At 24.0% G+C, this 13,996-nt stretch overlaps 1 protein-coding gene across 1 annotated transcript; it reads right to left on the reverse strand.

Moving 5' to 3' along the window:
* Positions 1 to 5,426: 5,426 nt before the first annotated feature.
* LOC128958408 (uncharacterized) lies at positions 5,427 to 7,745 on the reverse strand. The gene is made up of 6 exons (XM_054304257.1): positions 7,647 to 7,745; positions 6,526 to 6,724; positions 6,307 to 6,351; positions 6,080 to 6,172; positions 5,811 to 5,939; positions 5,427 to 5,684 (listed from the first exon to the last, which is right to left on the reverse strand). The coding sequence occupies exons 2-6, from the start codon at positions 6,656 to 6,658 to the stop codon at positions 5,482 to 5,484; spliced, it is 603 nt and encodes a 200-aa protein (XP_054160232.1). The 5' UTR covers positions 6,659 to 6,724; positions 7,647 to 7,745; the 3' UTR covers positions 5,427 to 5,481.
* Positions 7,746 to 13,996: the final 6,251 nt, after the last annotated feature.

The following is a 13,996-nucleotide window of genomic DNA, read 5'->3' on the forward strand; positions in this document are numbered from 1 at the left end:
GTTTCAGTTATCATATTTCTTTAATTTATTTATTATTATTATTATTATTATTATTTTTAAGCTGCAATATTGCATCAAATTGTTGCAATAATACATTAGTACTCATCATAAGTATTATATATAAATTTATACAGTACTGTACTAATACACTAACATATAATTTATATGATATATAGCAAGTGTTAGTCCAAAGTTTAACTTTTTATTAGATGAAAGAGAGAGAGAGAGAGAGAGAGAGAGAGAGAGAGAGAGAGAGAGAGAGAGACTTTGCTTTTTTGTTATATCAATTGAAACACCATTTGTTTTGTGGACTAAAAGAAAAGTTTTTAGTGTTTTCTCACAAAATACAGTCATTTATATTCTGTATATCATTTCGGCTTATATTCAACACACAGTTAACAAACAAAACCAAATACTGTATAATAATAAATCATTTTAATTCTCTATTTAAAAAAAAGTCTTAAAAAATAGCTATTTTTTACTCGTGTAGTGTTTTTTTAACAGTATATAACCTAAACATTTGTATCAAATACCCAATTGTGTGGTGTGTTTAACAAACTAAATGTATGTTTGGTTTTATACACTGTTTTCATAAAGCATTCTCTAAAAAAATTCAAAATTTCTTAATAAAAACACTAATTATTTACAGGAATTTTAAAGTTTAGACAAAAACACATAAACTTTGAGATAAATTACACTTTAAATACATAATAATTTTTTTTTAAAAACCATATTTACAAAGTATGAGGTGTAAAGCACATGCGTTACACATACATGTATATCGTATTTGTTAAAAAATATTTGCTATTTTTTCACTTAATATTTTATGTCAAATATAAATATCAAACTCTTTAAACTGATTAATAATTATTATTAATTATTATTATAAAAGTAATGCTAAAGTGCATTAAGCTTAATGAAAACAATTATATCATATAATTTATTTTAATAGAAATAAAGAGAGAAAGAGAGAGAGTCAGAGAGAGAGAGAGAGAGAGAGAGAGAGAGAGAGAGAGAGAGAGAGATATTTATTTCAATTATGTGGTCAACAATACGTTGTATTTAAAAGTGACCAAGGGCAATGTCTTAGTTAATTTTTAACTAAATAAAATTCTACTTGGTCATTTTTTTAAAAATTAATTGTGTGATTGGGCAAATAATTTCTGTCGACTATTATTATTATTATTATTATTATTTAATTTTTTAACAATCGATTTTTGTAAATTATCTGACTAATCACACAATTAATTTTTAAATTGACCAGTTTAAAATTATCTACAACATTGCCATCATGGTCACTTTTAAATCCAACGTATTGTTGACCAGATTAATGAAATTAATAGCATCGCCGCCGTCACCGCTGTTTAAGACTCTCTGTGGGAAATACTTGAAGATAATGTTTATAAAAATAATTTATAATTATATTATAAACTTTGAAAATAAAGCACTGGTATATCAAAATCACTTAATCAGTGCAATAGTAGTGCAATTTGTTGCCAATCATTATTGTCGACCTTTTTCACCAACTCCTGAAAGCAGTACGTATATGAATTCTATAAGTCTGTCTGTCTGTCCCACGAGGACATAGGGTCGAATCCACGCTCTGCTACACTAATTTTTTTTCATTTAAGGAATTCGTATGGAAATGCTTTCTAGCATTCTCAACTGGTTTTTAATAGTTTTTTTGTTTGTTTTTGGTTTGTATTTAATGTTTTTACATATTATTTCATATATATATGAAATTTATTTAAAGTTTTCTCAAATGGACTTTAAAGCCATTAATTTAAATGGTTTCCTCAAAAAAAATATAGTATAATAATAAATCATTTAATTTCTCTCTCTCTCTCTCTCTCTCTCTCTCTCTCTCTCTCTATTAGTCTAAAAAATTATTTATTTATTTTAGTCCCAAAGTTTTGTTTTAGTTATTCTAAACTTGAATTAAAATTTATAAATAATTATATCAATTGTTTCACTCAATATCAAAAACACTGGTATGTCTCCAATGGCTATCATTGCAATAGTAGTATTTAATTTAGTTAATAAATATATTATTAATTTATATATTAATTAAATAGTATTGTATGTTAATATTAAGTAGATTTCTGTGTAATATTATATTATTGTCTATTTGATTGAACAGTATTGACATAATATGGGTTTTAAATTACAATACAATGTATAAAATAGGAAATACAAAGTGTTTTTTGTTTGTTTGATGTTATTATTTAAATACAATTTTCAGTAAGTGTTTGATGAAAATTTAATTTTCTAATAACACTTTTATTTGATTAAATTGAAAAAACGAAAAAGTTTAGTATTTTATCTTTAAAAAAGAGTAAAATTTATTTAAAAAACTGTTTCAATATTTTTAGATATAATAATATCAATGTTTTATTTTATTAATATATCGATTATATTAGGTAATTAAAAGTTACAAATTATTATTACTTATTTTTTTAAATAAAAAATTATAATTAAAATATTATTGTTAGTAATATTATATTAATATAATTTTGTATAATAAAAATATTATAATATATAATATATTCAATATATATATAATTAGTAATTATATTTTGATTCAGTATTTTATTTATTTATTATTCAAAAGTTATTCCGATATCTGACCCGATATCTGGTCGATAGTCTCTGTTCTTTCAAATTCTTTAGTTTTGTCCCCATTTCACCAGTAAGTGGCGGTCGTCCTCTGCTTCGTCGGACAATAGCTGCCGCCTTCCCTACGACTTGTATGTCAACCTCCATCGGACCGGCCATCGGAGTCAACAAGTCTTCGATAGGCTTGTCTTCGATGGCATTGCCGACATCAACAATGCCGACGGCTTTCTTTTGTTTGATGCCATTGTCCACAAAAAATACCGGACGACTGGTCATAATACCATTGGTAAGTATGAAAGTACTGGACTGGCAAAGCATATCATTGTTAGCGTGTTTAGTGGCCATCACTTGACCAGTGGTCGGTACTGATGATACCGTAGCCATCACTGATGGTATGACGGGAACAGTCAGTTCTTGACCGCCGATCGAATCCGACACAAACTGTCCATTCATAGTATCTTCTTCTATACAATCTATGTCTCCAATCAATGGTAAGACAAACATTTCTTGCATCTTATTTTGCAACCATATGAAGACATCGTCCAATAATTGTTTGTCCATTCATTCGTGTGGATCAACCGCTGTATTCTTCAAGTTTTTATGAGACACTTTTTCGGGTCAACCGATGATTTAGAAAATATTTAAAACGACTTGAAATACAATCAAAACAAATACACAATGAAAATGTCTGATCAGTTACTCATCACTGACTAAATCTCTCTCTCTCTCTCTCTCTCTCTCTCCATGTCTTACGTCACGACCGACATCCACAAGAAACAGCCACTACAAGAACCTATAGTGACAAATCATCGCTGATTGGCTAACAATTGTTTAGATCAACATTTGATTGGTTTAATATTGGAAGTACTGGTCGCGCAATGTTACTGTAGAATAGTTTAAGAGATTCTTGTTTTACGGCCAATTAGGTCGTAAGTGGCCATCACCTGACCAGTTGTTTATCGGTACTTATGATACCGTAACCACTGATAGCACAACAGGGGGACAGTCCGGTTGGTGTCCGCGGTATTATCATTAATCAATGGGTTCCCAACTATTTTTACTACTAGTAGTGTCATTACAATAATTGTCGATTGGATTATTTGATTTGTAATATTAGATTTGATTTTTAATATTATTAACAACTATACTAAAAGTATTTGACCAAAAAAATTATATTATTTTTTGTTTGTTATTAATAGACACTCACTCTTTTTGGACGGTCTGGTTATAAACTACTTTTCCGACTAAACAATTGGTGGCCGCGGATCGCGATGTCTTCAATTGTGACCGACTCGTCTCTGTTGTCCTGTTGTTGTTATGAGAAAAACAAATATTTTTTTTTAGTTTTAAATTCACAAACTTTTAATATCAAAATATTATTATTATTTTAAAATATATATACAGTACAATAGTATTATATACCAAAAAGTTGTTTTATAGGCTAAAAAAATATCAGTAGCTTTTAAGACAACAAACATATTACACAAAAAACACAATGAAAATGTTGGATTAAATGATTAATTATTTTGCGATTTTAAATACTAATAATAGATATAATGATAATAACAAAATTTTCTTTCAGGATATTATATATAGATATTATCATCTATTCAATAACATACTGACAAAAAACAAGTGTTAGTTTACTAACTTTTAAAACTAATTATTTGATGAAAGAGAGAAACTTTAACTTTTATGTATCAATTAATATCATATGCTTTGTATTCTTAAAAAAAAGTTTTAGTTTTTTTATTTGTTTGTTTTTAGTTTAATGTTTAACATATAATTTTAAATAAATATCACATATATTATATATATATTCAGTTGTTTATATAGTATATCATTTAAAGTTTTATTCAAATGGACTTTAAAGTCATTAATTTAAATGGCTTCACAAAAAATACAAAAATATTCTGTATATTGTTTCAGCTTATATTGAACACAGAGTTAACAAAAAAAACTTTAAATCATTCATTTCTGTCTCTTTTTCTGTCTCTCTCTTTCTTTCTCTCGTCAACTGTAGGGCTGTCCTCATAGGTGTTGCAAATAGTGTGTGAATATTACCCATCATAATTGCAATCGTAATCAATGGGTTGCCATATATTACAGTAATATTTTTCTAGAGTGTCGACTGGATTATCAATAAAACTTAAAATAAGTTTAAGAATATTAAAAACAATTTTATGCTATATTTTTGTTATCTATTAATTAAATTGTATATTGATTTTAATAATAACAATACTGTTTTTAATGAAATGATTGTTTATATACTAGTATTTAGTATCTATTATAATATACAGTATTGTTGTATATTTTAATTGAAAATAATATAAATTACTTTTTAAAATTATTTTTCTTCTTATTTTAAATATATCATAATATAATTCTGTAATAATTATTTATTTTCAGTAACATATATTATTTTTATTTAAGTATTACTAAAATAAAAATTTATTTAAATAATGTTTTTTATTGACAAAAAACTTTAAATTACAAAAAAAATTATATATACTTTGAAAAAGATAGGATTATAAATATTTTTGATGATTTTTGTTGTTTGCAATTAATAATAATTATAATTATTATTATAATGAGATTATAATTCAAATGTAAATTATAATTAAATTAAATATTATTTTATAACTACACATCTAATATTTGTATAATTTAAATACATTTTCATATATATATATATAATTAATATTTATAATAATTAAATATAAACTTTTAATGCCAATTGAAATAAATCATGTATTGACTACTAAATAATTAGTTTATATTATGATATACTGTATAATATGAGTGTTTTAAGGCACCAAATGAATTGATATTATAATGTAATTTAAATATATATTTATATCATTATTACTCCTCATCGGGAGTAATGTTGGGCACAATCTTCTTGTTTTTAGGCCTATCCTTGCGATTCTGTCGATTACCGCACGGCTTGCGTATGAGTTTAGTCGGTTCACAGGCCGACCGGACTCCCGGTTCCGACTGCAGTGTCAATGTCTTTGTCTTGAAGCCACTCTCACAGGAAGACCACTCGCTTTTCACGTAATTGCACTCTAATTGGTGATCAAAAAAAAAATTTTTTTACTACTATTACTAAATTAATTAATTTAATTATAACTAAAAAATCTGTAATTATTAATCAATCATTGGTTTTGTCCCAACAAAACAAAAAAACTAACGCTCTTTGCAGGCTTTGGTAATATTTCTGGTCGGTTCGCAACCGGCCGTCGAAACCGGTTTCAAATTGTCTGTCCGGTGTTTGGATCCGTTCACACAATCAGTCCACACGCCCTTTGAATACCGACAGTCTATATATAAAACAAACAATTTTTTTTTTTTAAATGAATTACCGATAAATAGGATTTTTAATATTAGTTACAACTATACTAAAAGTATTGACCAAAAAAAAAATTATATTATTTTTTGTTTGTTATTAATAGACACTCACTCTTTTTGCACGGTCTGGTTATAAACTTTTCCGACTCACAATTGGTGGCCGCGGATCGCGATGTCTTCAATTTGAGTACTCGTCTCTGTTGTCCTGTTTTTTTGTTGGTTGTTGTTGTTATGAGAGAGAGAGAGAGAGAGAGAGAGAGAGAGAGAGAAACAAATATTTTTGTTTTAATATAAAAATATTATTATTATTATTTATATACAGTAGTAGTAGTTATATACCATTGCTGTCGCACTCCTCCCACGCCTCCTTATCGTAACGACAATCTGTTTTTGTTAATAATAATAAAAAAACAATTTTTGTTTATAACAAAAAAACATATGAATATATTTATAAATTTATAGTCAATTTTTAAGATAAATTATTAAATAGATTATTTTGTCAAAACTAATGCAATATTTTATAGTTTTAATTAAAAAAATTATTTAACAATCACTTACCCGATTGGTGATGACCTTTCTTATCATTGGCCGCTCGGATCAGTCGGTTAAGTGTCATTTGGTGTTGAAATGCGTCGACAAAGTTATCGATTAAAGCGATGGACAACAAAATTGTCAATATTTTGAATTTCATTTTTTTTTATTTGTAGTTGTTTTGTACCAAAATTTTTTTTAAACAATTTTAAATTGAATTATATATCTGGAAAAAAATTAATATTTTTTTAATCAATAAATATTATAAGAAAATAAATAAACTTTTTAGATAAGCTTATTAATAAAGTGATAGGTTATTAATACTAAATAATATATATTTATTTTTATATATAAAGTTATATTATTTTCTATTTAATAACAAAAAATATTGTTTTCAAACTCACACAAACAGACTAACAAAATAAATAAATAAATATTTTTTTTGAGTTATAAAACATAAAACTTCTTAAACTCTTCAACTAAGTTGTCGTCTGATTTATCAACAAATTTCTTAACCACACAATTATATGAACCAACAAAAAAACAGTGAAATATAACTTAAGAGAGAAAGAGAGGAAAGGGAAGAAAGTAATCAACAAATACTTTATATACAAACAAAACTAAATGTCCGCCAAAATTGTGATCAATTTCATTGATACTAATAAGGAAACAGCCATTCAATTTAGATTAGATTTTATTTAATCAATTTTTATCAAAATAACATTAGTATTCAATATATATATATATACTTTATATATTAAGTATGTATATAATATTTATATAATGTATATAACATTCAATGATTGCTCTGTTCATAACATAATATACAACAAGTATTACTATTAATATTATATATTATGTAAGTATTGGCTACGCCTTGAATATGTTGTTATCAATGGATGTATTGAATGGTATGTCTTGTTTTGCAAAGACCTTACTATTTAGTTAATACTATTAAACAGTAGATATATTATTATTATTATTACTATTTTGTATAATATAAGTAGCAATTATAACTTATAACTAAAATAAAAAGTTTTCTTACATTTTACAATAATACTCTATAAAATATTATTACAATTATTGTTGCATTAATTTTTAAATATTAAATAAATATTAAATATATTAAAAGAGAAAACAAAACTTACATTTAATTGACGGATGAAAACAACTCCTCCTTGAAGTCCTCTTGAATTTTTGTGAATACCAGACCTCAAACACACAACAGCATACCAGTGCTCAAACGATATCCATCTCTCTCTCTCTCTCTCTCTCTCTYTCTCTCTCTCTCTCTCTCTCTCTCTCTCTCTCTCTCTCTCTCTCTCTCTCTCTTAGGCTGCGCCCGAGTCTCACAATAAACACACACAAAGTTTTTGGCAAATGTCCGACAAATATGACACCAAAAATAAATTGTTTTCAACTGATAAATAATCTGTTTTGACAACTTTATTATTTATTTAATTTTTAAATAATCAAATCAAATTAAATCTAATTTATTATTTTTATTGTTGTTTTTTTTTGTTATTGGTGTTGGTATTGTACATTTAAGTTAGTTTAATTTGTTTAAATTAATATTATGTAAAATGTGATAATACAGTAGAAACAGATTTTTAAATAATTGTTTTTTTTAAAAATACTTTTTATTTGCTTTTTAAATGTTTTTCAGAAAATAAACGTCAATTCATATGACCTCTCATTTGATAAGCACATGAACTTCAGTACAACTTTTTCTGTGGAGAGAGAGAGAGAGAGAGAGAGAGAGAGAGAGACTGTATGTTATGTGCCTACAAGTGATGGTTAATTTGTTGGTTGACTCTCTGAGCACTGGGATCTAGAAGTCAATCGCCCATCAGATCAGTCATTCACCAGAAATGCAATACATTTTTGTTGTTGAAAAACATGAGTTTAGTATTACTGTATAATAAATGAATCACTGAATGAATGAACTGTTTGGTTGTTTTTATGGCTTATTTCGACAACTATTAGTGCATTCATTTAAAAAAACAAAATTTTTGTTTTACATAAAAAATTTATTTAATTTATTATTTAGATAAAAATATTTATAAGTATAATAAAATTATAAACAATGATATTCTTAAAATTAAAATTATTATAAAATTAATCAAAACAAACAATTAATTAAAAACAAGCATATGTTTAGTAAAAATATAGATATTTTTTTAAAAATAAATTTAATTTATGTATAGATATCATGCTATAATAGTATTATAATATAATAAAAGTTAATTTTTTATATATATATATACTGATATATTTTTTTATTACCTTATATTAATACAGCTTCAGTACAGAATTAGTACAGAATCAATATATAGATAACTTTTGCTTTAAATACACTAAATTATTTTAATAAACCTAATAGTAATATATGATTAGCAAAAAAATTGATGACAAACATTAGAAACTCCCAGTTATTCATTGAAAACAAATTGAGACAATAAAAGCCAATTTCCGGTTCCCTTAAGTGTTCAATAAATTGTAATAATCGATATTTTTGTTGATATGAATATGAATTTTTAGCGATTGCCGTATAGACTATGGTTTGTGGTTTATGGGCATAGGTAGTGATCCAAGTGGACAGTATGTTCATTAAAAACAATATGTTAATGAATAGTACAAAAATACAGGTAAATATATATTGGGACACTGCTTGGGTGTTGGGATCGGATATATAAAACAATAGTAACTCAAAACCTGGTACCGATATATAATACATGACAAACATTGTATATTGAAATGTATGATTAAATTTAATAACCATTACATTAATAGTATTATGATCATCGATTGCTTGTTTTAATTTCCGATAATTACCGGTTTTGATGGCAACCAAAATAAAATTGTTAACCTCGATAAACCTGTACTTTAGATAACAGCATACCATAAACCAGATTACAATAGTAGTGGTCATCTGGGCGGCCAACTGACTGATCGACAACGAATTGATTAGCTTAGCCAACACAATGGCTAATATAGTGAATCCAGAATCGGGATCCAAATAAGCCATAACCAGTGCATAACCGGTGTATATATTAATTAGTATAATAATTACCCAATAGGTTTGATTTATATAGTGATTGCATAAAAATTTAATATACATTGCAAATGATTTGCTATGATTCAATGATAGCCGCAATTGTCTATTGTGTCTATAATTGTCAATAAAGTCTAATATATACCATTGATTTGTCCATTCGTGATACTGATAGGCAATGCCTACAAGCAAGCCGTCTAGAGCTCCGTTACCAAACACTGCCGACAATACTACTGGATCGCCAAATATGTAGTTGGCATCGGCTACCAGTGCCCTGAAATCTGGCCGATTGACAATTGCCGAGACAGTGAATCGGAGAAACGATAAAAATACTATCGATTTGATTAAAATAGCAAATAAATGGCGTTTTCTATTACTTCGGCCTAAAATATAGTCATCGATTGTGCGATTAATAACATAATGTTTGTAGAAAAATGTTTCCAATTTATTAGCAATATATTCATTATCCATAATCTCTTTTGTAATAAATAGATAAATATTATTATAAATTAAAATACATATTTAATTATTTTTTAAAAACTTTATTTAATAAATATTAAATAAATTTTCATAAAAATTTGTTATAAATATTTAATGTTAATTAATCACTTTCTTTTAGCCCAAACTTAGTATTTAACTGCTAATAACTAGCGATATATTGGACACATGTTTGAGATAATACTTTCATTCGTCAGCACTGGTTGTCAACTGAGATATATATATAGTAATTGAATATATTGTGTGAATGTTTGTAATTTTATAAAAATTTTAATTTAAACTAGTTTGTCCCGAGCAACATGTATAGCCGTGCAATTCTTTTACTAATTTAAAAATATTTACTATAAGTAATTTGAATGAGACTTAATTTGTTTATACAACTACTACATAACCTAATGTAACAAAACTACTGAACCAATACACATTACTTTTGAGAAATTTTAGTTTTTATATATATTTAAATAATTTTAATAAAAATTGAAAATTTAATTTTTGCGAAAAAAAATTTGCATTTGAAAAAAATTTACTGAAATTTAACACATGTAGCTAACATGTGCCATAAACTCACACAATATAGCAAAGTGTAATTACACGACACACCAGCCTACCTGTCCCTAAAACCTACCTGAGCTCAACAAAAATTTAAAATTTCCCATAGAAATAACATTACTTTAAATAAAAATTGAAAATTTTAACACAAATTGAAAATTTTTGCATTTGAGAAAATTTTACAAAAATTTAGCACAGGTAGCTTACCTCCCGGTGCCCTGTAACTCATATAATATAGCAAAGTGTAATTACACGACACCAGCCTACCTGTCCCTAAAACCTACCTGAGCTCAATAATCATTTAAAATTTCCCATAGAAATAACATTGCTTTAAATTAAAATTGAAAATTTTAACACAAATTGAAAATTTTTGCATTTGAGAAAATTTTGCAAAAAATTAGCACAGGTAGCTTACCTCCCGGTGCCCTGTAACTCATATAATATAGCAAAGTGTAATTACACGACACCAGCCTACCTGTCCCTAAAACCTACCTGAGCTCAATAATCATTTAAAATTTCCCATAGAAATAACATTACTTAAAATTAAAAGTGAAAATATAACAATATATTTTTAGCTTTGAATTAAAAAATGGTTGTTGAGGAAGTGTGCACACATACAAACAAACAAACAAACAAACAAACAAACAAACAAACAAACAAACAAACAAACAAACAAACAAACAAACAAACAAACAAACAAACAAACAAACAAACAAACAAACAAACAGACAAAACTATTATATTAAAATTATTAGGATGACAAATTTATTATTGTATATATAATTGTATGATATATTATAACATATAATGACAGATAATAATTAATTTGCAACACAACACAAAACTTAATAAATTTATAGTTATTTTTTTTTAATGAGAATATTTGCATATTTTTTATAACATCAATTATAAAGCAAATTACTGTAAGTAATTGCCTAATAAGTTATAAGAATATATGATAATAACTTATAATTTATTGTTATAATTTTATAACAATTTTGTATATATATATATAACAAATAATAAAACTAAATTAAACTATACTATTAATATTGAACAATTTATTAAATTTATATTTTTAAATTTGGTAAAATTTTAATAATTATTATTTGATAATGTTAAATTTAGTAAAATAAATGTAGGTTATAAATAAATGTCATAAAATTTATTAGCAATTATTTTTGTTAGATCATAGACAATAAAAATATTTATTTTAGATTAAATATTATAGATTTTCATATAAATTTGTGAGTATGATATGGTATAAAAAAATTAATTTATTTAATTTATTTATTTTATCAAAATATTTATATATAAAAAAAATCAAATAAAAGATAATTGATTAACATATTACACAATATTGGATAATTATTGCAATAATGATTATAATTATTAATGATAATGATATTAAGTTTTATAATAGTAGTGTATATATTAATTTTAAACAAAAAACAATTGTTCAAATTAATTTATTAATTTAGTTCAATATACACATATAAATTATATAATATTAATTATATGATATAATGTTTTATATTAATAATTAATAAAATCTTAAATAGTAATAGTATATGTAAAAGCAATATATATAAACAATGAAATGTGTTAGATTTAATGAAAAAAAATTATTTAAAAAAACTACATGTTTGATCATATGCTAGTAACAAAACATTAATTACAATCATTAATTTAATATAATTAATTTTAATAAGTAAAATAGATAAAAAAAACAAAATATAGTTAAAATTTAAAATTAATGTAAATGTTATGCTATTAGATTTTTAATTTTCTAAAAATAAATTTCTTAAAAATCCAAATTGTTTCCAAATATATCCAAAATAAACATAAACATAAAATTTTTATTGCTTAACTAAATTTAGCTAGTTAATTTTTTTAAAAATAATTAGTATAGAATAATAAAATACTAAATTTTGTTTAAATTGTTAATAATACTAAAATAATGTACAAAAAAATATTTTTATTCAATTTTTATTTAAGTTATTTAAAATATATATATATTAAACATTTAAAATTGTAATGTCCAGAGTAAGTAAATAAAAAAAATATAGTTAATTATATTTTATATTTAATTAATTAATTAGTAAAAATATTGATTTATTTATAAACATAGACTTAAATATACTGTAAATCTATGGTAGTATATAAACTGTATAAATTGAATTGAGTTATATGTCCTCAAGTAATGGTTTACTTAAGTTACTAATGGCTTAGGACTGGGAGTTTTTTTTTGGGAGGGAATCAATTGCCCATTGAATCAGTCAGTCATTCACCAGAAATTTGCAATAGATTTTGAGAAAACATTTTTTCAATTTTTTTTTTTGAGTTCACAGAAACTAAATAAAATACAATAAATGATTGAATGAATGGATGGATGGATGAACTGTTTGGAAGTTTTTTTTTATAACTTTTAATATATATATTGTTGTTGACAATCAAATTCATTCATTCATTTAAAACTCAACTTTTAATACAGTATATTAAATAAAAAAAATCAACAATAATTTTGTCTAATAAAATATATATATACCCTGTATAAGGATATCTATGTACAGTATATACTGTAGTATTAAAACTAAAAATAGATTTGTTATTTTTGTATAAAAAAAACAAATTAAAATAAACAACAAAAAATAATAAAATGTTTATATATGTATGTATTTGATAAATATGAAAAAGAGGGTCTTATAAAAATAAATCAAATATATATATTTTTTAAAATTTAGTTTTAAAAATTGTATAAACAATCGTATTATTATTAAATAAATTTTAATTTTCAATATTTTACTTATATGTTATTTATTAGAATATATTTATAAATATCTTTAAGTGATTCAAAAATAATAATAATAATTTGTATTATCATTATTACAATTATTACATCACATCTTATTTAATATATTATTGAAATTTATTTAAATTATTAAACCAATAATAATTAAACGATAATTATTTTAGTTAATATAAAATACAACAACAATAATTATTATTATTATTAGAAATTTAATTTTAAAAACATACAGTAAATATATTAGCTTTTTTAAAAAAACATATTTCTAAAAATTATATTCATAATAATTGTTACTACTATTACAGTTAATAAAAATACTATAAATAATAATAATTATAATAATTTTATTTATTATTATCTACAATTAACTGTATATAATTGCGTGTAAAATACATTATTTATTTTATTTTATTTATTTTTTAAAGAAAACCTAAAAATAGTAAATAAATATATAAATTATATACAGTACTAATGGCATACAATTTATATTTCAAGTTTTTTTTTATTATAGTTTAAGTTTTTTGAAAAAAAAATAATTTTCTATTTTTTGTACATTTTAAAAAAAGTTATTTTTAAGTTAAAAATAT

Source organism: Oppia nitens, unplaced genomic scaffold (assembly GCF_028296485.1).
Source record: "Oppia nitens isolate AA-2021 unplaced genomic scaffold, nextdenovo-longstitch-racon4-pilon3 scaffold3_pilon_pilon_pilon, whole genome shotgun sequence".
NCBI classification, from domain to species: domain Eukaryota; kingdom Metazoa; phylum Arthropoda; class Arachnida; order Sarcoptiformes; family Oppiidae; genus Oppia; species Oppia nitens.